Source organism: Pyrgilauda ruficollis, unplaced genomic scaffold (genome assembly GCF_017590135.1).
Source record: "Pyrgilauda ruficollis isolate IOZ18807 unplaced genomic scaffold, ASM1759013v1 scaffold16, whole genome shotgun sequence".
In the NCBI taxonomy this organism is placed as follows: Eukaryota; Metazoa; Chordata; class Aves; order Passeriformes; family Passeridae; genus Pyrgilauda; species Pyrgilauda ruficollis.
In genome coordinates, this window is record NW_024514764.1 from 8,700,068 (window position 1) to 8,726,660 (window position 26,593).

A 26,593-nucleotide genomic window follows, 5' to 3' on the forward strand; every position below is an offset into this window, starting at 1 on the left:
ATGAGCAGTGGGCTTAGAGTATCATTGCACTAGACCTTTAAAAACACATCCCTACAGACCCCACAGGACTTTGGGGTACCAAAATTACACTCAGGTTTTACCTTCTCCAAGAACTTGGGGTTTGATGTTTGCTCTCTTTTATTTTTAGTTAAAAATTCTTCCAAGGCAACTTGTGTTTATGACAATTTACCAAAAAGGCAACAGAACTCATCTGCTGAGGCACATTGCCCTGTGGGATGGCAAAGAGATAAAGCTAACAGGCACTTATACTGGACCCTTCCCAAAGCTGCCTGGAGGCCATGGCATTCAGGGTAGGTTTCTCAAGTCTTTCACAAGTGTTCAAAGCAGACTATAAAATAAACTACATAAATCTTATTTCAAAATGAATATTCAAAATGCATGTCCAAAGTGTTTCAATCCTGGTTTCAATTTAGGGCTTCTAAGGTCTTATTTGCTTTAAATTCATTATAGATCTGGCTGTCAGAAACATCCACCTCAGAATTCTCTTTCTGCTTTGTGACTATGGAACATAACACTTATGTACTGGGTGCTGAAAGGAGCACTGGTCACACTGGCTGCTACCTTGATGTGTTAAACCCTTATGTTGAGACTATATGATCTGAAAATAGAGAAGATAACTGCACTTACCTGTTTGAGTGTTGTAAGCTGTTCCTCTTCCAGTGTAAGGCCATCTCAGTTTCACACAGATTATTTCCCTGGTTATTGTTGCTGAAGTTGCTCCGGGTGTAGCTGTCAATCTTTTGGTTATTGCAGGTAACTACTGTTCTGCTGGTAAATAGAGAGGTTCCTGTTCTCACATTTCCTCATGTTGAGCAGACATCAGCACACTGAATTCCTTGTGGCTGCTCGGCAGGGGTGTGTGTGTGTGAGCAGAGACCACGTTTCCCTGGGAACCAGGGGGTGTCCTGCTGCCTGTGGGAAAATGTCCTGGGAAGGGTCATGATTCCTGGTGGGAAATCTTGTTTGTTTTTCTTGTAGTGGAACTGCTCCATCCTCTCTCCATCCCTTTTCCACGGCGTGCCTGGGCCAACTTGTATGTGAAACATTCAGCACGAAGTCACCAGGATGTTCTTACTGTCATTTGGAATGAGAAGGACAAGGTACAGTGGCCTACAGCAAATCAATGTCAGAGGGGTATCAAGAGGGTTTTAGTTTTTTTAATTAAAAAAGGCACTAAACAAGCCAGGGAATTCGAGTATAAGGCAAACTATCCCCCTTCTTGGGTGTATGAAAAGTTCTGACTGTGAAAGCTGAGTAGCTGATATTCTTGTAGAAAGTATTTTCAGGCCATAGTATTTTTTTGTTTGCAGTAACCCCACACCTTGCTCCTTAACCAAAGGTAACGAAATGCATAAGCTTCAAAGCACTGGGTAAAGGCCCCTGAGAGTAGGTGGGAAGAATAGCACAAATGTCATGCTTAAAGCAACTTGTGGACAAAGAACTAAAATCAAAGACAAGTGAGCGAGTGTGAGCATTAGTTGAGATTGAGAAGGATGAAGAAAACAGTCTCTGTTTTCATAAAGTAAGTCATCACTATTTTTTAAAAACATAAAGAGTAGAAAAGACAGAACTTGGAGAACATAGGGGGTAGGTTGATTTCCAGATATGGTTAAGTGGTGTTACAGGTAATAAACGATAAAGCTGAATAATAATTAATAAAATAGGTTTTATTTTGTGACCGAGATTCGGTCTCCAATGGCCACAATCAAAGGGACAGGGCCGAGCCCAGGATCTGCGCTGGGTGAACTCTGATCCGAACTCTACCACTCCGGATCCCCTCTGTTCACAAAGGTTGTCCCTGTCTGGGTAGTTTTTATACAGTTTTTTCTGCCTGGGGCAGAGTTTCCCCTATTCTTTTCATGGCTGCACATATTCATGTAGTCTCCTTTCTCTGTGCTGGGCTGGACAAAACATTTCTGGGAAGCGATCAGTAGAGTTAAGGGAACCTGGTATTGGAATGCATGCTCCTGACCACTCTGGCTATCTCGATGTAGATACTGATCGTGTATTCATCACTTGGGTGTTTCCTGGACTGGCCCGGAAAGGGCCCATCTCCGCAGGGGCCACATCTTTTCGTTAATTAGGTCTTTCTCTCCGCTGCCATCTGTGCTTTCGCAATTTGTGAAGCAATCTCCTCTGGGCTCCGGCTTGTGGGTTTAAAACTTTAAGAATTTTTCTTACAAGCATAACTTATTTCATGTGTATTTCACACAAGCACGAATTATTCCAAATAATATATTACTGTGGGGACACTTTCCTGACTTGCTGCTAACTGTGCTATCTTTACGTGTGCATCTGAAATGCAGCACCTTGGCTGAGTATTGCATTATTTTCTGAATAATGGAAAGATAGAAGACAACGTATAAAGTATGCTACCACAATAAACATAAATGTGCCTGCAAAGAGCACATAATTCTTTTATTTATTTAAAAAGTGTTAAAATTCCAAAATTTACTTTAGCAGTTGTATAGAATATATTTTTACTACTTCTCAAATTACCACAGTTATTAAAATCCCACCACTATCTAAGTTACCACAAAAATATTTTGCTCTCAATAATGTAGCAGAATTTAGTTCTTGATGAAGCAAATACTTTTTCTTGTGCTTTAACTTTGTAAGCTGTGTCCAATGATTCTATGGCAGTGCAGCCTGTAGTGCCTAAAGATGAGATCAAAATTAAGTTTCAACAAACTTAAGCATTGCTCATTATTTTAGTAAAATACAGAGAGTAGTTCTGCTTTGAACTGTGCTATGCAGGGAATTCAAGCAGCAAAAATTGTCCTAATTTTACCATTAATTTGCCTCACTTCTTCAGAAGGGACTTTATTGTGCACGTAATTCATCTGAGGACAAGGTACAGGGAAATCTTACTGGGTGCATGTTTGAGGTCAGTATGTGAGAGGTGTTTTATTTCACAAGTTCCTTTTCCATCTGTTAATATGGATCAGATATCAGTGTCATCTTCCCTGAAGATTGGAAGACACCGGACAAGCTACAGAGCGACTCTTGCCCACCCATTTAATTACACTCTGAAGCAACTGGAGGTGCATTCCCTGGCAGAAAGAAGGGGCAGGAAGTACAACCAGCAGGTGAGAACATGAGGCTGGGCTGCAAAACACACAGCTGATACTGCATTTACTGTGAGTGTGCCTTTCATCCCTGAGAATTGCAGAACCAGAAATCATCCTGAAAAATGTAAAGAGCACTAAGTGCTCTTGTTATCTCCTTGTGTCCAAGGTTATCTCCTTGTGTCCAAACCACCAGCACTGTTTCCTAGCCAACAGTCTTGCACTTTTAGTATTGACCCATTTTGGATGGGAGGAGCCCAGAAGTGCCCAGGAATCTGTCAAGCAATGAATATGGGGCAAATTTTGTCCATAAAGCAATGAACAAACTCCTAGTTTGCACATACAAGACAAAAAACCAAACAAACAAAAAACAAAAAACAAACAAAAAAAAAAAAAAAAAAGGCAAAAAAAAACCCCCCACAATAAAACCAAACCAGAAACTCTTTGATACCCCTCTGAAGAAAAGCTAAATTTTTAGATTGTATAGGAAATTGCAATACAAATGTGAAAATGTGCAAGACTAGAATGGCTTTAAACTATCGTTTAGAAATGCACTTGCAAAGCATATATAGGGAAAAAGAGGAGGAGGAACTCTACAAATCATCCTTCCAGATCTAATACTGCAGTATAATTTCTGTCTGACAATGAACTGTGTGGGTCAGGACACTGCTGCTGAGGCTGAAGGCTTTCAGCAATAAGCTGTGCCAGCTGTGCAGTGTTTGCTGTCTGAAGCCCTTTGGTGCTCAGGGGGGTTTGCACAATACTCAGTATGGTTCCAGAATCACATTCAGAGGAATAAATTCTCTTGTAGGGTCATTATTGCGGTTGTGCCATTGGTTGCTTTGCATGACGGACCCAGGCAGCTTCCAGAGAGGGTGACAAAAGCCTTCCATGGCCTTGGTTGCAGAAGTGCAGCTTCCCTGGGTTTGTCTCAGGCCTGGAGCTTCCAGACCCCTGAGTTCCACAGAGTTTGAACATGGCTCTGTGGCAGCTTTCACAGTGGCTCTGTTTTCCTCCACTGGATGGGGATCATTCTGCTGGTTCTAGTCTTGCTGCTGGACAAATCCTTCTCTGCTTTCAGCTGCAGGTCTCAGGGAATGCTGGGCAGCCTGCTCACCTCCAGCTGGGGCTGGAGGATAAATCCAAGACGGACATCAGTGCCTGGGGTGGCTGTGTGACACTCTCTGCAGGCCAGGTATGAGTCTTCAATCCCTTGGAAGGGATGAGTGTAGCTGAATTTCCGTGTTTGATCCTCACAGAATGATTTTTTTTTCCTGTACTTTTTACCATATGAAAGCCTTGAAGTCAATCTTTTTGTGTCTCAAAGGAAGAAAAAGAAATGCTGTGAAAAATTCTGTTTCATGTTGCCAGACATGGCTGTGCTTGGGCTGCAGCTTTCCCTGAGGACAGTGCTGTAAGCCCCTCAGGTTTCATGGGTATAGACCACCCAGGGGTTCTCACAGGGTGTGTTTTTGCCCAGGAAACCTGCTGCCCGAGGATATACTGAACACTTTTGAAAAAATTACTTATATGTGTCAATTTCTTCCACTTTTCCAGCTTAAGAGAATATTAAGCATGGAACACCTGCATGCATGTGGGTCTCTAGAGCAAAGACCAACACTGTTTAATGAATACCTAGATCTGAACTGGGATGACAAAAAATTCAAACACAATTTCACGTATGAGGTAAGACAAGGCAGTTGTATCTGTTGACTCACCATTTTTATGGAAGCTGTTCTCAATAGATCAGGAGTTATTTTGGTTTCAGATGTAATGTTGAGTGGATTTTAAGAAAGCTTCTATAGAGCACTATTTTTTGTGAAATATCGTTATTTCACTTTACCTTTTACATTTTTCTGTACACAGGAAGAAAGCTAAATGGAGCATAGTCAAGAAAGAAAGGGCTCTTACAAACTAGAGGCCTCACCTGTGCCCTAAATTTGCAAAACTTGTAGGATGGGGACGGGTAACAAGGCTGATAAGCCAAAACATTGCCAAATGGAAATGTTATGTTTTGGAAATGTTACATTCAAATGCTAAAGCTACTGGAATAACAAAAGTCAGCCCAGGGATGGGATGAGTGGGCTTCAAGGAGTACCTAAGATCTTCTTGTCATCTTTTAACTTTGTTTTCTTCATTCATTTGCAGAGAAATCAACTCTTGTATCCTGATAAGTTTCAATTAGAAGCTGTTCTGGAAAATATTTTCCTGACCCCATGTGCCAAACAGAAGATTCTGGGTAAAATAGAAACAAACTACTACTCTTGCCTGGATTACTATACAAGCTTTGAGTTCTGTGACCTTCCAAATGTAAGTCTGACATAAACACACTGAACCTACTTCAGTTTAAATGTAATTACTCATTTGAAGGTTCCATTTTCCTCAGCTGCAACTCTTCAGAAGACTTACCATACTTCTGTAGCTTAAATAAATGAACAGTGTCATTTGATGGACTGAGGCAGAAAGGTTCTGTTTGCTACTATAGTGTGTTCTGTAGGTCCTTTTATGGTTGTAAACATTCTCACTTCCTCTGTGTTCTTTCTTTTCTGTTCCTCTTTCAGAGGTATCTTAATTTTATGTTTCTGGAGAATATCAAAACAGGCTCATAAGTGATCAAAAAGGAGACTAGGGAGGAGTAAAAGTGCTTTCCTTCCCCTGTGGGTAAAAGTTTGCTGGTTTTTATGATTTCTCTGCTGGTAGTGATGGATTTTTGAACTGTAACCTTATTTTTCTATTACACACATAAACTGAAGGCCCACCCAGGATCTTCCTTAGGTGCATGCTGGTCCTCAGAATTGCTTGTAGACACTCAAAACACAGAACTTGGAACCTGCAATAGTTCCCAGTGGCTGAAACACATCTTGGTTTCCTTATTTAGTGTCAGAGAAGATCACACTCTGTTAGCAACAGGAAACCTTCTTCCCAGACCGTGTGATAGAACTGTTTATAATGCAAAGGATTTATATTTGCATGTCACTCCAAAAGCAGGTACCTCCGTATTTTTGGATCATTCTCTTCAAAGGTATCATGGTTTAAGCCCAGCTGGAAATTAAGACAATAGTTACTACTGCTACTACTAGTGAAAAGGAAAAAAACTGAATGAAGTGATGCACAAAACAGTTGCTCATCACCCCCTGCCCAATGCCAGACCCACCCCCCCCCCCCCGCTTCCCAAACCCAGATTTGCCTCTTCCAGTAACTCCCCCCAGTTTATGTACTGCACATGATGTTCTGTGCTGTGGAAAATCCCTTTGGCCATGTTGGGGCATCTGTCCCAGGGGGGTTTCTGTGCACCTCCTCACTGGCAGAGCAGGAGGGACACACAAAAAAGTCTTTGACTTAAGATAAACAACTGAGCAAAACCAAAACATCAGTGTGCAACCAACCCCATTCCCATTCCAAATCCCAAACTCTACCAGGTATTGAGAAGAAATTAACTCTATCCCAGTCGAAACCATATTCACTTCACCTCCCATGTATCCCCAACTTTATCAAAATGTCTGGCTAGAGTAGCTGAGAAGTGTAGGAGCAAAAAACATTGGACATTTTAACAAAATCTAGTTCTCTGCAGCTGTTCCTCTGGTCTTAGGGTGCAATCACTGAATGTGCTTTGTTAGAGCACAGAAACTGAAGATGTAATGAAGACAGTGCTGAGGAGCAGGAAGATGTGCTGGTTTCTGAAACTACAAGTTGTGTTAGTGGTGTAATTTCATGAGAATGCTGGCACTGTACAACTTGCTACTCAAAGCAGAGCCCATTTGTTTGGAAAAATTTGGAAGCTTTAACACCTTTTTTGTGCATACTTAGGTTATTGTTTTATCTGGAAAGCACCAGCTCAACACAGATGACATAATTTTGCAGTCAGAGGGCAGATTCCACCTTGCTGATCATGGGAGAGAGGCTGGATTGATTGGAATATCCATAAAGAATCAGAGCACTGCAGATGTGAAGAACTATTCTCTGGAAATTGAAGTGAGTCTCTATTTTATTTTACTGGCACTGGGGTTTGATTTTCAAAGGCCTGCAGCCATCTGTTTCCCAAAGAGATCAGGTGCAGGCAGTGACTGTAAAACAGCAGGCAACATAAAACCCTCCTGCTTCCTGTAGTGCTGTCTCAAAAGGAACAGTTAGGCAGCGTCCATGCGGTGTGAACGACAGACAAAGGAAGGCACCAACATCAGTTCTCTGCAGAGCTGCCACAAATAAAGCGTATTTCTAGTGGAGTGTATCAGTTTTTAGAGGCTGTGTGCTGTTCTAACTCCTCTTCAGCATGACTGCTCTGTTGTGTGAGGTATGGGGTTTTCACCTCATCAGAAGAAAGAGGGAAACAAGAACTGGCAAAAAAAAAAAAAAGAAAAAAAAGCACAAAACAGCTTATAAGATGCTCATTCTGAGACAAATCTCTTAGTTTTTATCTCCCCTCCTCCCTGTTTTGCATTTGCTTTTAATTTCCTCTGAAATTAAAATGGTGGAGAGGCAGATGGAGACAACAGAGTGAGGCAAAAAACTAACGGGGTTGGCACCATCCAAACTCTTCAGTAGTAGGAATGTGAGTAGTCAGGCACTGAGACAACAGATAATTCCTTAACAAAATTATAATGATGATTTAGTCAGTAACAAATACTAAATTATTTCTCCATTCCTCTCTTTAGAGGAGAGGGAGATGAAATGAGTATCAGCATCTCTGCATGAGCTTGCTTCATTCTGTGTTTTGGAATAAATGGCACAAATCAGCAGCCTCACAGGGAACTGACTGGGACATTTTTTCTTTCATTGCTTCCATTAAAATGTTGTCCACAAGTCTCGTGCTATCCAGTCATTCAGCTCCTGGGCCAGTCACTCTGATGCTTGTGCCTCTCTTAGTGTAACTCCTGCATAGTGCACAAGCATTGGGAAACATTTCCCTCACCACTTATCCTTTTGTAGGAAGCACTGATATTTGAGCACCATCTCTGAATGATCATTAATTCTGTGTGGTGGCTTTGAATAAGTGTTTTTCCTTTATGGCTGCAGTTAAGAGCCTTTGAAGATATTTGGCTAGGCCTGACAGGAACTGCTGCTTCCTCATCTGTCCAGAGCCAAATCCTGGTGGAGGGGATTATTGATCAGAAAGAAAAAGTAAAAGTAGCTGCTTCAAAAGGAAAGGAGTGTTTTCAGTACTACATGGGGTATCTGCAAGGTATGTATCTCACTGACCATGCTCTCAGCCACAGGACTTCATTCTAGGTCATCCTGCAAAGACCAGGGAGCTGGACTTGATGATACTGATGGGTCCTTTCCAACTGAAGCTATTCTGCAACTCCCAGTGTCATTGCTATGCAGAGACAGGAAGAAAGTCCTGTCTCTAGCACTGAGTTAGCTCATTTCATTCAAACTATGGTCTTTCAGATATAGAAAACCTGAAGTTCAAAATTTGTTACAAAGCTCAGTTTGGGACACATTTTTTTATGATTACAATAGATGGTAACAAAAGATAGGATCAATTTCCTCTTGATTTGACCATCTTAAAGTTTTGTGCCTTGTTTAAAATAATAATTGCATTCCAAATTCAATAAAGGAAATGAGAGAGGCACCTCCGGAAACTGACTGTACCACATGCTGGAACAGCTGTGTGAACTGGGATGTGTGAAGTGGGATGTGTGCAGTCACTGCCTGCAGGGGATTGTCTCACAGCAGTCAGCTCGACTGACAACGGAGAGGAAAAAAAGGCCATTGTTTCAAGTTATGCCTAAATTCTAGATGAGTAAAGTGAGATGAAATGAGCTGCAAGAGGTCGGCTCACCCACATTTCAGCTACAGTTAGAGTTGGGTGCAAACCAAATAGATTTGGTGGTATCCCAGTTGTCTCAAACTCCTGTTGCTGACAATCCCAGCCCTTGTTCACTTATGGATTTGCTATTCCACACTTCTGCATGGGAGTTTCTCTCAAGTTCATGTTGTCACCTGTATGTGCTATGATGTTTCTGAGATAAGGACCATTAGTTTGTGAATCACTGAAGTCTGAAGTTTGTAGAAATGACTCAACTTAGCTCTCTCAACCCAGATTCTACATGCACCTTGCCAACCACTTATTTATGCTCATCAGTGGTTCTGTAGAAATGACTTGTGTGTGTGGTGGGTGGAACTGACAGGCTTTCATTTAAGGGCTGAGCAGTTTTGAAACATCTGCAGCAAGGGACAGTGAGGACTAAAGTAGAAAAAAAGGCCTTGTAAATCAGTATGACTGAGAGATTTAGATTTACATTAATCCAATGCTTCCTTTGCAGTAGCAAATCTGTCTATATAATTCATTAACAAGCCACACAGAAGAGATCAAATCCTGACACTGATCTAATTGTCTCTTGTTTATATCTTCTGTTTTGTTTTAGTTTTTTCCTCCACGCCTAACACACTCAAGCTCTGATTAATCACCTAAGTAATTAAAAGCTGGCTTTGAAACAATGTCTGTCAATGTTGTTCCTGTAAATGAAGGCTCTTTTTTCATTCCTTAAGGGCATTTGGAAGAAGGAATGGAAGTCAGTGCTTGTTCTGATGGGAAACGGATGGCTGCCATTAACACCTATCTCAGCATCAATGGTAAAAGGCAGGAAAACGTGGGACAAGTAACTCTAGCAGCTGCTAATGGAAGCTTGAGTTTTCTGGCCCATGGATGTGGGGATCCAGTTCTTAAGGCTGAGGTGAGACCCTTGAGTGGCTGTTAACTGCAGTATGACTTTCCCAGAATATTATTTGTTATTTTGATGGAGCACCTTCCATGCAGTTTGGTGAGTAACTAGGCAAAATTATGCAATGTTGTAATTATTTTCACGTTGATGTGAGAAGTTACCACGGTGAGAACTAAGAAATTCAGCCATGTCTAGAGATAGAAAATACAGGACCCTCTTCTAAAGGGTGGATCCTCTGAGGAGGTTAAGTAAATAAAGTGAGAGCAGCAGTAACTGCTCAGCCTGTTGGTTACAAAACTAGTGATCAGAATCCTGAACGTACTTTCACTTTTAGTAGGGTTTCACATACTCTCTACTTGAGGAAGGCTTTTTGCTTTTTACCGTTTGACTTTTCTATTCCCTTGTCTGCATTGAATAATGCAGAAGTAGTTTCCCCTAAGAAACGTGAGGCCAAAGTGGGTGTTTGCTGGCCTTTAAACTAGTACAAACTTTGAATGATTTGGATCCAGCACAAGCAATTTGAAGTAATGAATTCAGGGTTTTAACAATCTTCTACAGAACAAGCTTAATGAAATTGGGAGCCTTTTGAAAGCCACACTGACTGAGAAGATAAAAAAGTTTGATGGATACCTGTGGAGATTCAGGAGATCAGTAAGTATCTGTACATGATCTGTGAAAACACCATGAAGTGTTCATGCAGTGTTAGTTAAACATCATTATATTGCCTGCAGCTGTTTTGTTTTGCTCAAACATTTCAGTGATTACTCCTGTGCTGACCTGTATACAGAGACAAAATGCATGTTTAATGGACACAGTGTATCTCTGCACCAACACTGCGAGTCAGAATTGCCTCGCAATGAAGTCAAAGCTTTGCTTGAGATCACTGTGTGTTTTTAAATTGCTTCTTTTTTGGACGCACTGTAGGTGCAGCATGTTGGTTTCCTGTCTGAAGCAGCTGGCTGGCCTTCAATGGCCTTGCAAAGGGCAGCAGAATTCCTGCACAGTGGGGCTACAGCTATCACCCAGGTGTGGAAGCAAAGTGGAATTGGACACATTCTGAGAAGCAGGATCCCACTTTACCTGGAGAAAATTCAAGATGTTGTCCAGCAAATGCAGAATGAATTACAAAGTAAGCAAAATGGTGCAAAGCAAGAAGAGGGACAATGTCAGTGCAACGCAAATGAAACTTCACTGTAAACTATAAAACATACTGAACAGCACAAAGGTTTCTATTTTGATCTAGCAATAAGTGCTGACCTTGGCTCTTGGTGTACAGAGTGGGAGCCTTGATGCAATAAGCTCTAAGAAGGCTCTGTGTGAGCACCTTTCTAATGAAATCAGCGGTGAGGCTCTTTCTGAGTCGCAGGAGGCTGGGTTCAATTGGATGAGAAGAGAGTCCTTAATTCCTAAGCTGAAGTATTTCTGCTACCAGTTCCCTGGCAAGCCTTTCCCCCCAAAGGCCTGTTCATATCCCTCCTTGAGTTTTTAATGCTTGTACTAATTGGATTTCACTTGATCTGTTTTTTTTCCAAGCCTATCCAGTAGCCACTAATTCACTGTTCAGCTGGATTGTGGCCCACACCGAAACCTTTGAGAAATGTGGTCAGCTGGAATTAGCTGTGAGAACCTTCAGTTCTCACAAGGGTAAAACCTCACTTGGGGCCACTTAGCTCTAAGCTATTCCCTCTCAAAAGTTGAATTTGGTTGACATAGCATGCTTGAAATCAGTTGTGACCAAACTGTCCTGTTGCTCAGCAAGAGCAGTCTGTGCAGACAGTACAGCTCTGACAGGGACGCATTGCAGAGCATCCTTACACTGCTTCTGGACAGCAGCAGTGTATTTACAAGGGGTCAGGGTCAGAGCTAAATGGCTCTTTCAGTTCACAGCTGTGCAATGTGCCTGACTGCCATGGAAACACAGCTGTCTCTTCTACTTTTCTGTGCTCCCCCTTCACGTATGCTGGAAGTTGAGTAGAAACAAACAAGCAAACAGCCGCTTTGTACCAAACCAGCTAAGATCTGTCTCATTAATGCGTTTGCTTCAGAGCCATTAGCAACTTTGAAAGATGCCTACTACGATGTAACCTTGAAGCCACTGGATGAAGTCTGGAAAGAGAAGACAGAAGAGCACATGATGAAAATCCTGTCTTTCTTACCCAAGATTGTAAAAGATGTGTGGCTAATGAAACCAATTCAGATGGCATTAAAGGTCGCAAAAGCAGGCTTGGATATGGTTGGTAAAACTCTGTTCTTCATTTCTAATTCAAGGCCTACAAATTTAAGTCTCAGCTTTGAACTATGGATACACAAAAATAGTTAACTATTTTTGTTTATGGAAATAGTGCAGTTGTCTTTCCATATAATAAACTTCTGCGCAGCTGATTTACTGTTCTTGCAATATTTGTCCTGCTTTGAAAGAGTAGTTTTCCAGCTACAGGAGAGGTTGTTTTACTAGTTCTGCTTGAAATCACAGCAGCAGTAATCTGTCATTCATGTAGCTTTTACTTTTCTTGCATAGAGAGGAGAAATTGTGATTCCAATGAACAGTGTACAAGTAAATCTGGGCTCTTCTAGTTGAAATGAAAAGCATAAAAGCTATATCATGAGGCTAACTTATATTATTAAAGATACCAGTCCTTTCCAAGCTACTGAAGCACATTAACTTAGTGAAGCATTGCTACACTTTGTTATTTAGGAGAAATGTATTTCTGTCCATTGATGTTGTTAACTAGAGTCTGTCCTCTGGATATTATTAACCTCTACAAGACAAGATATTGTCAGACAGGAGACAAATGCAAGAGACACTGAAGTGGTATTTTGCATTTCTTGATTTAAAATTCATTTGCAAGTACTGACCCTGCCCTGAAGTCATACTGAAATTGCTTTTACAATCTGTGACTCTAACAGGCCACCCAGCAGGTGCTCAGGTGGGCAGAGGCCACGTTTTCCAGAGCTGTGAGCAAGATCCGGAAGCCCTTGCTGAACCTGTACAGTTTTTCACCCAGGTAACTGGTGTTTTTGCAAAAGGAAAGTTTTTGCTCTGGGCAGTGTTTTAAAAGGATATGTGCACAGTTACTCTTCCTTTCAGTGTGCAGCTGAGGGTTCTGAACAGCACCCAACCACTCTTTGGTTAGGTCACATCATGGTTTATTTCTGTTGGCTGCCAGACCCACTGTGTTTGAAAGGAGCTACTGGGCAGCAAACAGGCTATCAGTAACTGATAACTGGCCTGAGGTGACCTGGGGAAGTGCAGCTGTTGGCCAGAGTAGGGTTGTGTCTTGCTGTTCTAACCAGACTACAGTTCTTATGAATGTTTCACTTCGACATTTCTGTTAATAAAACAACAGCATTTCATCAGTTCAGCAGATAAGGGATGTTCTCTTTGTATTCTACAGGAACTGTTCAGTGGCAGGAAAGCTGCCAGTACTACCTACAGCAGACCTGTCCCTGCAGCTGGCAAATGTTACCACTTACCTCATTGGAGAAAAACTAATGAGGCCTCTGCAGGACCTCTACAATCTCAACATACTTGCAGAGTACTACAGGATCAAACGGAGGATGATGGAGAGCCCATTTGAATGTAAGCCCTTTCAAAGTGCTGCTTTGTTTGGTACCTGGCTCTATTTCCACTTAGTACTGTATTTTAAAAATTGTACCTGGAATAGAAGTTTACATAGAGATGGTCACTACTTAATAATTTTCTTATCAACTTACATATAGTCTTTCTTGTAAGATAGTGATGATATGTATAACACTCTGAGCAAAGCTGGCAGGCAGTAACACTGCTCTACTTAATATTAATGCAAATTTTGTAGTTCTTTACACTTCTTACTCTTGAGACTAGAAACAGCAGATGGTATTTATCTGCCTTATCCATATGCTCTTGTGAGTTGATACTAGGGTTCACTGCCAGTCTCACCTGCTGGCTCTCTGTCCTGGCACAGAGGCTTGGAAACTGGTGACTTTGCCTCTGCTGCCTCTAGGATGAGCCAGCTCAGCCCTACCAAAACTTAATCAACAATACTGCCTGTAAAAATATTGCTAAATGCTAAAGGAATGCACTAACAGTCCCAACTGTCTCTTAAAGAGAATGGCTTTTCCAGAAAACCCTTTTTAATGGCTTCCTCCCAGTACAGAGAGACCCATCTGAGGGCTGTGAAAGTAGCTCCTAGTGACCCAATAATCTGAGTCATCTGTGAGCAGGGTTTCCTGGATTGCAGCTGTTTGATGCACTGATTTGGAAGGGTCATTTTTGGACACAATTTTTGAGAATTAATATTCTTGTGTTTTCTGCATAAGAATGTATAATGTGTGTGTTTATAAATATGACTGTCAAGTAGTACAATGACAAATCAAGATGAGCTCTGAATCCCAGTTCAAGTTGAACAGTTTTATGGCACTCAGGTAAATCTATAACAAAAAATAAATCATTAAATTGTTTTGTTTCTGAGAAAAGTTTTGTTGTAGAGCAACTACATTGTAACTAATTAAAATGTAAGTGTAGTAATGCCACTGTAATAATAATTTTAGAAGTTATTTTAAGAGTATGACAGCAAGAAGCAGTGTGTGTTGCAGTATGTGCAGCATTTACTGCTCTGTGGAAAACTCACTGATGTTTCTTCTGAAATACTATTCTCCAGATCATGCTATTTTAGTGGGGACCAAACATCTTGTGACTTTTGATGGAAGAATGTATGATTTGGCATCAAAGTGCAGTGTACTTCTTGCCAAGGATTTTGTTCACAGTGCTTTCACTGTAATACTAAATGAGGAAACTAGGAACTCAAGATCACTGTATGTGGAGATGAATCAGACTGTGATCACTATCTACCCACGACTGAAGGTAGGAAGATCAAGTCAAACATTTTTTTATTTTTGGCAAAAATTTTCTTCTTTCTTATATTTTTAAAATATTAATGCTGAAAACAGATCAGAAGCACTCTCAGGCAATGGCTTTAAAGTAACAGCTTCTTAAAAAGAAAATATCTCTCCAAAACAAAACCAGTTTAACTCAAGGGCTGCCTCTTTGCTCTCTGTATATGACAGAAACTTTTCAACTTTCCTCAGACATGATCTAAGAGAATGGCACTGACAGGAAGACTTTGTGCTTTTTGCTCTTTCAGAAGTTTAACACAATCCTGTTCTTATTCCCTTAATTCTGGGCTAAGTTGGCCTCATTGCACCTGCAAATCCATTGTGCTTGCCTGTGACTGAACTTTCACTATGACAGGTTTGAAACTGCATTTTCATTTTAAAACAGATATCCAAGATGTATAACTTCTCCTTTACGGAAGAGAACTGCCAAGTGCTGGATCAATCCCTTGAAAACAGTACCATGAATTCAAGGCAAGGAACCAACAAAATAGAAGTATCTGATCAGAAAGGAGTTTCTGTCTCTTGTGACTTTCAGTATGATCTCTGTACTGTCACTCTGGCTGGGTGGCACCATGGTGAGTATCAATCACACAGCTGTTGTCAGCTGTAAGTAATTTTTGCTATCTCTCTGAATTATCTGTATTACTGGTAGTACCAGCATCTGTGCTTTCACTTTTTTTCCCTCGTCTTAATTTATAGACACCCTGGAAATGGCCCTAGGCATTCCCAGTAATTGCCAGATAGAGCATGGAATGCACCATTCCAGGGAGAAGAGCAAGTTAGGGTTACTGTCGATTCAATGCTATGAAGCAGACAGAAATCAGAGGCAGAGGTACTGAAGTCAGCCCAGCCTCAAAATCTGGTTGAGAATCTGCTCTAGAGCAGGCTTAGCTTGTCAGACCTGCAAGACAACTACAGAGGGAGGCCCAAAGCCTCATAGAGTTTTTTGTATACTTGGAATGCATTCATGTATCATCCATGTACCCCACAATATTCTAAAAGTCACCCTCCAAAGATGAGCAGAGAATGGATCTGATGCCATGACATGCTCAGAAGCCCATGAGCAGCTGAGACACGAGATGGCAATGCAGGCTGGGCAGCTTCCCCTCTTCCACAACAGAGCTGAGCTCTGCTGGACAGAATCATCAGAGCCCAGAGACAGCTGCTGCAATATTCCTGCACCTGCTCCTGACAATTCCTATTTTACTCCATTTCAATTTCCTCCCAGGTGTTTCAGCTGGGCTTTTTGGTACCAATGATAATGAAGCTGGAAACGAATGGATGGTGCCTAATGGTTCCTTGACTGACAACGTGAAAGAGTTCACACAGAGCTGGCAGGTAATGAGCTGAGGGGCTCCTGTGTGCAGGGCTGCTGACAGAGGGCACTGTCTGACACGCTGGGTTGGCTTAGATGAACTAAAGCTCGATAGTGAGAACAGCAGCACACTGCATTGTTTTGCTGTGTCTAAGCAGGGAAAGGGTTGCACATATCTGCTAAAAACTCTTCAAGAATTCCGTACAAATAGGCATTGAATATTTTTGGCCTAGGTGGTAAGGTAAAACATAGAGGTGGCTGTTTTGATTTTAGAAGAAACTGATATTGGAGCTAAGTATCTTTGATGTTTTCCTCCTCAGAGCACCTTTTCCTGGAATGCAGGGAGAGGTGCTACTAGGTCTGGGCTAAATCTGTATGTTCATCACTCAGGCCACAGTCTGAGGTTTTCTTTAGAGCTGTTAGTTCTAGCTGGGTATGTTGAGCCTCTTAATTTTCTTTGTTCTTCATGCTTTACATCTCATCAATAAACAAAACTTTAGAAACAAATCTGTAAGTATTTGAAAGTAAATTTTTTCTCCATCCCCACACCACTAAATACTCAGACATTTTTGGAAGGTTAGCTGCTGCTGTCAGTTACTGACTTGCACAAAAAAAGACTCCTACAACTACCATGAATAAATGTAACAATTTTATACCATTAACATTATAGCTCTGCTTAATTCATGTACTCTGTCATTAGCTGCAAATAATCTAAATACACAAACATGCAGTTGTACAGAACCATTTGTGAATACAACCTACAAAGAAAAGTAGCCTTAACATGCTCTCAAGCCATGTTGACAGGATCCTCTAAATCCCTTCCAAATCTAGTTTTAAGAATCTATTACCAAAAAGAAAAGAAACCAGCATCTTATTCCCACAAAGATTTTGTGACTCTTCCACTTATCCTGTCTCACAGAAGATGTCTGAGTTCTGGGAACAGAAATCTCATTTTCAGCTTTATGTCAGTACTTTACTGTAAAAGAGAGAATTGCTTGAAGTATCTTGTACTTCTTGCTGTTGCAGAGCTACAGTTAATGAGCTTGCAGCCTATGTTTATGTTAATAATGGGGCAGGATCCCAATGTGACTGACCATAGGCACAATTTTCTTTATTGCTACAAATATTAACTTCTAATATACTTACAAAAATGCAAAACTCCCCAGAGAAATTGAACAAAAGAATGAATTAAAAGCAATAAATAAGAAACTTGGGTCATACAGAAGCAGGGCAGTCCTGAGTGCCCTTCTTTAGGAGCAGAATGGCTGCACTTGCACTACTGATTGGAAGGGCTCACACTGGACTGTGAACTCTGACTGCAGCTTGTTCCCAGGAGCTTTATCACAGCCTTGTCATGCACTGACCTTGCAAAGGACGTCAGCAGAGCTCCACCATCACAAGGCCAAGGCTGCACAACAGGAAGGGACTGAGTGTCTGACTCCTGCAGGATGGGGGTTAGCACAGAGTAAACTGACAGTTCACTTGCCTTAGTAAGTAAAATAACTACAATTTACACTTGCTTTAAGAACTTCTTGGTGGTGTGGTTTTGTTGTTCTTTCTTTTTAAAGCTACCTTTACCTATGACTAATCCAGCAAGGGTATGAAGCTTTTTTTTCTCCATGAGAAAGATCTAGTAAAAGCACAACTCTGACCTGTCAGATCCATATAAAAGAGAACTAGCCAACTACCTGCTATGTCAGCAACTACACACCAAAATCCTTCAGTGAATAACAGAATCAATAGCAAAAGGAAACAATATCTAATCTGTGACGTGCCTCTCAATATAAATAAACAACATTAGAGCAGGGTACTGAGCTGCCCATATCATCCTTCAAACCAGCTCACGCTGGAAATCTGAAAAACTCATCCAACCTTGATGTATGCAAAAAAAAACCCCAAAATACACCAACTTCAGTAATTCTGTTTTCCCAGGTGAATAAGTGCAGTCTGGTACAGAAGAAAGAGAAGCCATGTCCAATTACAGCTAAGCAAAACATCTGTAAAGTGTTCTTTGAAGAACCACATTCACTTCTTAGGAACTGCTTCAAAGTTGTAAGTAGAACTTCAGCCAGAAGCACTGTCTTAATTATGTGTCATACTTGCAATGAGGTCACATAACCATTGCAAGGATAGAGATTAGTTGCAGAAAACTTAAGAAGTAATCAAAATAGCAATCCAGACAGAATAAAAAGGGGTTTTTATCACCATAAATATAAATGGAGGTTTTTGACATCCACAGAATAGTGGCATGACTGCACTGCTCTTTAGGATACAGGTGTAGAATTTGGAAACAGAAATAACCTCCTCACTATTAGGAAGGAAATAAAGGTTTATAAATGGACCTAACCAGCAGGGGGGAGGGGACACAACCCAAACCTCTGGGTTTTCCTGCAGGTCCCTCCTAACCTCTCCCTTTGTGCCCAGGTGGAGCCCGAGCCATTCTACACCATGTGTACACAGGACACCTGTGACTCCCCGGCCTTGGGGGCTGCCTGCAGCTTAGCAGCAGCTTTTGTTCATTTGTGCAACCGGAATTTTGTCCCTGTTGAAATCCCTCCACAGTGGTAAGTTTCATTTCTTTTACCACCCTGAATATTCTGAGTGCATTGCTCCAGTACTTACATGTCTGTGATGCAAGAACATATGAGAAAATAAAACTAATGAATCTGACTGTGGCCATGAGCAAAACTGATCCTATTCCCAGAAATGCTCTTCTTGCCTCTTGGCTACCTCCCCTTCCTGCTGTTCACTCACAAGCACACCAGAGCCCTTCCACTGCACACTCTACTGCCTTTCTTATTCTGTCCTGATGTGCTGTGTAACAGAGGCAGAAGGCTACCTGCAGAATACTGTGTAATGTCCCCAGGAGTTCCTCCTCTTGTATACTGTCTGGTTCCATCTTTTTTTTTGGTCTGAATAATGCATTTGGATTCATATTAACAACAATACATATACAGACATAAAATACTCAGGGACTTATTTTTGCACTTTTCAGTATCTAGTAATGAAATTTATCTATCTTTTCAGCCTAGAATATCCAGATTATCAATACTTGTGTTTTAATGCAGCTGTCATCCAGATTGCATTGTTAAGTGGATTCCTGGAATATAGCCAAGAAGATGAAAAGCCTGAATAGAGCAGTAGCACTTGCTTGAAATCTTTATAATTACAGTCCTTTCCCACTTCTGTAGTTATTGTGCCAATTTGTGTACTCCAAAAGTGACTGGAGCCACATGTGCTTCTAACTGGAGTTCCATTATTGATACTCTTGCCCAAGTAGTAACTCACTGTATTTTTACAAGACTGCAATGGAAACATTTACACCAAATAAATGGCAGAATCATGCAGAAAAGCGAATTATGCTTTTGCCTGAAACGAAGCACTTGGGTTTATTCCTTTTATGCTCCATGCTTTGCTAAGGCTTAGTAATAAAAAGAAGGTGGGGTTTTTAATATATGTATTGAAACATTATTTGCATTTGTAAACTCACTGCTATCTCAAAGGACTGATTTGGCGACTATAAACCCATTTGTAGTATGCCTTGAAAAATTTACAATTATTACCTGATTTCTTTCTTACCCATTAAGGAAGGGAGTAGTATTTGTAAATGGGTTTGTTGGCCATAAAATAAAAACCTACAAAAAGAACACTCACTGTGTCTGTAAGTGCATCACATCACACGCCCACACACTGAAACAATGTTGCCTGTCAATATCTGCCTGAGCTGTTCAGTTCACTCAGCTCCTAAGCAGTGGATGATCAGGACATTCGTGGGCAGCATCTTGTAGGCAGCGAGAGGTTTTAGCTCCAGCAGCTACAAAAACTCTTCAACATATAAATATGAAATACAGAGACAAATTTTGTTAAATCTGAGTCGACAGAATATTCAGTTGAAAATGAGAATAGCTTGGTAGCTGAATGATTGCAGTCAGCTAGTGCTGCTAGTTTACATTATCCCATTTCTGAGGAAAAGGATTGGAATGAAGGTGGACCACGAGCTCAGTTACCTAGAACATGTTAATAAAGAAGCAAAATACATTGGGGATGTACACATGAATCAACGTATTGAAGACAGGAAATACCTTCTTCTCTATTTAGCTTATTTCATATATCCAGTTTTGGACACCATCTTTTACTTAAATTGTGAACCAGTTGAGAACAATCCTGGGGAAAAAATTGAAGGGTTGAGGAAAGACATGAGTTAAGTCTCTAAATATGTAAACACTCTAAAGAGAAGGAAGTTGAACAGACCAAACTAAGGGAGAATTAGGTTTGACACAGTGAAGAGTCTGTAATGGTTGGGTTACTCAGACATGGTAACTGATAACCAGCAACAGTCATGACAGCAAAACAGAAAGTGGCTGTCAGCAGAAACTACCTCTGCACTATTACTTAGAAATTCATGCTTGTCAAGGATCTTCCACTGAATAGCTGAACTACCCAGACCTCATAAACTTTAGAAATAATGTTGCCCTTTTCTTCCAGAATGTGAATTTATCAAACATGAGAGAACCTTACATCTTTATTTCAGTTTAGCGATCTAAGATAAAACCATATCTAAAATGCTGGAGTACTTTCCCCACAGTGTTTTGATGTCATAAATATATCTGATGCTATTTTCCCTTCAGAGATTTTTTTGTATTTCACTGTAATGAGAGGTTGCATTACATGTGACTTTTACTTACTTATCACTTACCTGGAGTTCATCTCTTCTTCATTTCAGCTCAAGCCAGTTCTGAATGGCAGATGCCAGCCCTGAAGATGGAAGAACCCTTTCAGCACCCAAAACAAAACAGTTATTTTAGGCAGAGAACAGTAGAAGCGTGAATGCATTAGTGTTAACTGTGAATATAGTGAAGTATATATAGTATAAAAGGAAAACTTTCGACCCAGAACCTCTGAGGGCAAGAGGAATTATTTCAGTATATTGACAAGAAACTATAATCAACCAAAAGAAATCAGAGAGGAAAGTATCAGTTACTCTAAAAAAACTCTCTCATTCGGTTCCAAAATTGCCTCTCCACAAGCCTTGAACCATAGCACAAATACACTGAAAAGCTGAGAAAAGCTCTCTTCCAGCTCAGATTGGTACAAGTGGACTACTTTGTGAAAGCAGCATCATCAGCTCTGTCAGCAGAGATGCTGACTTCTTTTTTCTCCAGAAATGAAACTGCACCCTTCAGTGGTTCTGGAGAAAGTTATCTATCTTTTCCAGGGAAGTGCTCCAACACACAAGAAGGCCAAGACAGAAATAAGATGGGTAAATAATGGAAAGCAGTTAATAATTTTCTCATTTTTATGCTGGTTGACTTTTCCCTTATTAATGTACACACACTGTTAAATGAGAAACAGCCTTCTTAGTTTCTGTGCACCAGTTTCACATTTTCCCTTTGTGTCTTTGGAAACCCCTTGGCAGCAGTCAGTTGATGTGTTGGGAAAAGGTGACCAATATCTACCCTACCACGAAGTAACGTTAGGGTGTTATAGCTACTGCTGTGTGAGTCTCACCTGTTGAATCCCTTTCTGTATTATAGGTCACTTGATTTAAAAATTGCATCACCTTTCTCCACACAGTGCCTGGAATGCAGCTATTCCTTGGTAAAAGGTAATGCTGCATATACAATGTTTGTGTAATATGCAAACATTGAAATAATGGTGTTTCGTACTATGACATCATGCTGATAAACATTTGACTGCCTTATTTTTACACTGGAGTACATTTTTATTGATTATTCGTAGCAACAAAGTTGCACTGACCTCTATAGAGAGTTGGCACTGGCTGGGTTTGACTGGCTCAGGAAAAGCAAGCAGCTGCCTCTTATCTCATGTGTGCTGCTTGCAGCTGCACTTGATTTCTGAACACTTATTCTCTAGCTTGATACAAATTAAAACATGATTCCTACATTAGTCAGGAAAGAATCCTGCAATTTTTAGGATTCCCACACACATCAGATGCTAGAAATCAAGTCTTCCTCTGTAATAATTTTATACCTGCACCCTTGTAAAAAGCCAAAATGGTATGAAATATTTCTGGAAGTTACAGAATATTTATACCAGTTACTGACTAAAAAAACATGTAATTTTTTCCCCAGTTACTGAATGTCACTTTACTCCCCAACTAAGCATACCAAGCACCTCTGAAAAAAATCCTACAGTGACAGTTTCAGAAACAAAGAAAAATATCAGCAAGTAGAGGAAAAGATTGAGAATAGCTCAGTCAGCAATACAGGAATTTAACTAAATGCTAACTGCAGACAGCAACACTGAGGTGGATGCAGACACTAGGTCTCCTCTAAAAGCTGCATGTAACTTATCACTTGTAATAAAGAAGCCATTTAACTACCAATAAACATTTTTAACTGCAGCCATTTCACTCAGTCCAGTTGTTTGGTATCTCTGAGCTGTTCCTAGGTTCACAGTGCACAGTTCCTGTCTAGATACTCTTTAGAGAGTCAGGAACTTGTACAGGCCCTGGACACACCTCAAGCCCTGAAGCTCAGCAGGAGCCAGCCCCAGCCCTGCTCTGACCCTAGAGCCACGGGCCAGGTGGAAATCCTGCTGTCCCCATGGGCTGGGCTGGACACCCCACTGACCCAGGGCCCCTGCGCACACAGGGCATGTATGAGACACCACGTACACTGAGCAGGGCTAACAGCCACCCTCAGGGGTGACAAAAAAAAAAAAAAAAAAGAGAACAACCCCACACTTAAATGAAGTGTTCCAGGTCATGTTCATAACTGGAGTTTAGCACTGATTCACAGCTGTCATGAATAAAGCCTTATTTCCATGTTTCTGCACGGGCAGCTGTGCCTTTGCTGCCTGACTCTGCTGTTAATGCAAAGGCAAATGCTCTGTCACACCTGTTCACCAAATACCTGCCTACAAACACAGCAATGTCACAGGCTGTGACAGGAGTTCTTAAATGGACTGTGTAAACCTTTTAATGAACCCATAAAACCATCCAGCCAGACTGTTTTTAAGTATACCTTATTTACTGCATGGTAATGTCTTACCTGAGGAATTAAAAATGGAGCGCACACAACACCCTCCTGCCTAACAGAGGAGAGATGGAGCTCCTATCAGCAAACCAACACCAGAGTGACAGGGGGATGTGGGGAAGCCCATTCCAGGTGTACCTGGAGGGAGGGACAGCAGTGTCCCTGCAGGGCAGTGTGCCAGCTCCACACTAAACAGCCCTCAGGCCAACTGAGACACCTTTGTGATTTCTCATGGATGTGAACCTCTGGAGAAGAATCACCTTGCAAGGGTTTGACTGAAGCATTTATCAGATCAATCCATCAGCTTCAGTATTTCAAAACTGGCTTTTATCTCTGCACTAGCCCTGGCTTTATCAGGACTGAACTTTTAGTAGATAACTACTGGCAATGCTGCACATTACTGAACACCTTGACTGAAGTAATCCAGAGCGTTTATGCCTCAGATGCAGGTCATGCAGAATATAAACTATATATATAAACTACGTTGTCATAGGGCAAATACATAATATGCACTGCATATCTCATGGATCTCCCCATCACAACACAGGAATTTCTGCCTCTGTAGCTCCTGCTGTGAGAGCACTTTGAACACACCTGCCCAGAGCAGCTGTCTTTGCAGAGCACACACAGGTGCAGTCGTGCTTCCCAGAGCAGTTTTAGTGCTTACAACTCACCTCCAACACGTTCTTTGTAGAGAACCCCCATGATCCATAAAGTTCACAGAATTTCTGCATATTACACCAAGTTAACCCCAAAACAGATGTAACAAGAGCTCAGCTTTGACCTCCTCCTCAACACAGGGCTGAAGAAGCCCCTTGTGCTGTAACTCCTCAGTTGCATATTCTGCTGTTCAACAGCAACAAAAATCACAAACCCACATTCTAACTGCAGAATTTGAGATACAAGGTGAGGAAAAGGGAGAATTCCCAGTACCCAGTAGAGCCCCACAATGCTTAACTGTGGAAATCCAGAAGCAAGGCCCCTCAGCCCAGCCTTAAACAGGCACCATCAGCTTCTCATGGTGAAGTACAACTGAGCTGGGAGGCAAAGCAATTTCCAGCATTCTTTTGTTTAGAATACAACACTCACCCTGGCTACAAGTGTCTTTTGCTTTGAACTCCTAGGAAAAGAATTTTTAGTATGAACCATTTACCAGCTGATATGGTGGTCCCATGGATTATTTCTGAAGGCTACAGCACTCCACAAGCAGATTTTTTCCAGAATTGCAAAGAATAAATAAACCCAGACTGCTAAAAGTCTTTATCTTTGTATGTCTTGCATTTCATCAGCAGGATCTCAAGAGCACAGGACTTCACTGCCTGTGATATGGTCTGGTTTGGAACACCAAACTCAAGGCTGGAATTGTACTCTGAAATCCAGTCCTTAGTCTGCTAAGATCTCAAATCTTTAAAGGATGCTAATTAGTTTCCACATGCTTTGAAAACGTAGTCCCACAATTTAAAAATTTAATTACCACCACCTGATTCTCATCTTAAATTGTAGAGCATATAATCAGAGATTCTCTATTCTTCCAATATGCATTCCTAATTAACATAACTCTATTGCTGGACAATACAGTCCCCAATCACAAAGCCATTGCACACAGATACTGCAATGCATTCATCAGGACCCAAATTCTCTTTAGACAAGATGGAAAATAAAGAGTAGTAATATTTCTACTTTTTACAGGTTTCTTGATGTGATTTCATAGTTTGTTTTTTTCAGAAAAGGAAAGATAATTTAGAATATAATTTAGAATTATTTAAACAGTTAAAAATAGCATACACTGGAAGAAAACAAGTTTCAAAAAGGAATGCTCTTAGGGACAGAATGCTTGTTTCTGGAGGTAAAAAGTATTTATATCATGCACCTGGAGAACCTATTCCAAGGAATCCTGCATCACAACTTTTCATTAACTTCACTGGAACAGAAGAGTCATTACCACTTTCTGTATTTCAGAAACTAGAGAGGTATTTTAAGTCCAGGACACTGCTAATTGTTACCAAGAGACACCTGTCTTACAAGCAGTTTACAGACATGGTGATTACTGAAATAGAAAATACAGGTGAAAACGATTATTTCCAAGCACAGCCTAAATGGACTGAAGTACATTTTGCCTTGATGCCAGGTGCTGAATTCACCCTGGTAGCACGAGCCCCGTTCAGCCCTTGCTGCCACGAACACCTTGCTGTAGAACAACTGCCTCAACGTGAGCTCCCCCAAGCAGCAGCTAACACACAGAGAAACAAACATACAGCCTTTTTAATAGCATGCACATCTTAATCCAAACATCAAATAGGCACTTCTCAAATATGCTGGCAGAAAAAGAGACTGGAGACATGAACTGTGATTATTATCAGACAAGCACTGGCCCCTAAGCCTAACTGAGCCCAGCTTCTCACTTTGGAGTGGTTACACAGAATAGTCCAATGCTCTGCACCAAAAAGCAAAAGAAAACAAATTTCCAGTTCTTTTAGGCAGAAAGTAAAAGTATTAGGGGATGACTCTGTGCAAATCCTCCACTTCGAGGTTCCACATATTCTTATGGATGGGGTTTTCAGAGAGATCTGTCATCTTTATTGCTCGAAGAATGGGCTCCGGACTGCAGGACCTCACCACACCCATCACCATTACATACTTCCCTAAAAAACAAGTAAGCATTAAATTTAATTAACCTTTGTATTATCATTTAAATTCATAACCCAAATTACTTAAAATCAAGTAAACAGTGCAAATTGAAGATGCTGATACTTGTAAGAAAACTCAAGGAATGAAGACTGCTTAGAACTAAATTTCAGAAAAAGGCTTCATTATCTGTACAGCCTCTTCTACAGCGTATTTAACTGTATTTCCACATACTGTAAGAACCAAACAAACACAAATTTGTCCTGCTGTGTGAGTGGCCTGAGGGTACGTCAGAAGGCTGAAGTTTTAAGCAATGGGCCTATTTTGTACTGCAGCCACACTGTTCTGCAACACTGCAGACCAACACTTCTCCATTTGAACTGGTAGTTCTGGTGAAGGGAAGAAAAGGAAAAAAAAAGCAAGAAAGAAACAGAAAAGAGAAACAGGAGAAGAATTTCCTTGTTCAGGGCCTCCTGCGCGGGGCCAGGCACGGAAATCGGGCCTGGCCGTGCGGAAGGGATGTGCCGAACCGCGCTGGAGCGGGCACGGGCAGGGACAGCGCCCGCTGCCCCGGGGGTGCCCCGGCCCCGCGGTACCTGCGCTGAGGCACGGCCGGCCCTGCGGCACCTGCTCCACGCCCAGCACGGTGAAGGCGCCGCTGCCGTCCTGCAGCCGGGCCGAGCCGCCTTCGGCGCCGCGCTGCACCTCCAGCACGGTGCCCTGCATCCACACGGCCCGCAGGGGCAGCGGCGCCCGGCCCGCCGCCGCCCGCCGCAGCTCCCAGCTGCCGCCCGCGCCGCGCTCCGCCCGCCGCAGCTGCGCCGCCAGCACCTTCACCGGCGGGCCCGCCGGGCCCAGCGCCGCCCCGGCCATGCTGAGGGGCGCCGCAGGGCGGGAAGCGCCCGGCCTTCCTTCCAGCCGCTGAGGGCGGGAAGCGCTCGGCCTGGCCCGCCCCTGAGCGGCGGCAGCGCTGCGGCTGCGGCACGGCCTGCGCGGGATGGGAGGTGCTGTGCGGGACGGGCGGCC

General features: G+C 41.8%; 2 protein-coding genes across 2 annotated transcripts in view; one reads left to right on the plus strand and one right to left on the minus strand.

Annotated features, from left to right (window-relative positions):
- Positions 1-22,439, plus strand: part of LOC121350673 — a 78,441-nt gene extending 56,002 nt beyond the window's left edge. The window contains exons 52-71 of the mRNA XM_041462188.1: positions 149-311; positions 1,000-1,121; positions 2,970-3,110; positions 4,171-4,284; positions 4,647-4,775; positions 5,238-5,399; positions 6,897-7,192; positions 8,081-8,268; positions 9,582-9,766; positions 10,313-10,405; positions 10,679-10,883; positions 11,800-11,987; positions 12,662-12,759; positions 13,150-13,334; positions 14,395-14,597; positions 15,015-15,204; positions 15,858-15,967; positions 17,877-17,996; positions 18,369-18,508; positions 20,668-22,439. Coding sequence (XP_041318122.1) covers positions 149-311; positions 1,000-1,121; positions 2,970-3,110; positions 4,171-4,284; positions 4,647-4,775; positions 5,238-5,399; positions 6,897-7,192; positions 8,081-8,268; positions 9,582-9,766; positions 10,313-10,405; positions 10,679-10,883; positions 11,800-11,987; positions 12,662-12,759; positions 13,150-13,334; positions 14,395-14,597; positions 15,015-15,204; positions 15,858-15,967; positions 17,877-17,996; positions 18,369-18,508; positions 20,668-20,683 — 3,048 coding nt within the window. The 3' untranslated portion in view covers positions 20,684-22,439. The remainder of the gene's footprint in view (positions 1-148; positions 312-999; positions 1,122-2,969; positions 3,111-4,170; positions 4,285-4,646; positions 4,776-5,237; positions 5,400-6,896; positions 7,193-8,080; positions 8,269-9,581; positions 9,767-10,312; positions 10,406-10,678; positions 10,884-11,799; positions 11,988-12,661; positions 12,760-13,149; positions 13,335-14,394; positions 14,598-15,014; positions 15,205-15,857; positions 15,968-17,876; positions 17,997-18,368; positions 18,509-20,667) is intronic.
- Positions 22,440-25,186: 2,747 nt separating this feature from the next.
- On the minus strand, positions 25,187-26,495 carry RMI2 (RecQ mediated genome instability 2). The gene is made up of 2 exons (XM_041462467.1): positions 26,164-26,495; positions 25,187-25,584 (listed from the first exon to the last, which is right to left on the minus strand). Exons 1-2 carry the CDS (start codon positions 26,438-26,440, stop codon positions 25,436-25,438), a joined length of 426 nt encoding a protein of 141 aa, XP_041318401.1. The 5' UTR covers positions 26,441-26,495; the 3' UTR covers positions 25,187-25,435.
- Positions 26,496-26,593: the final 98 nt, after the last annotated feature.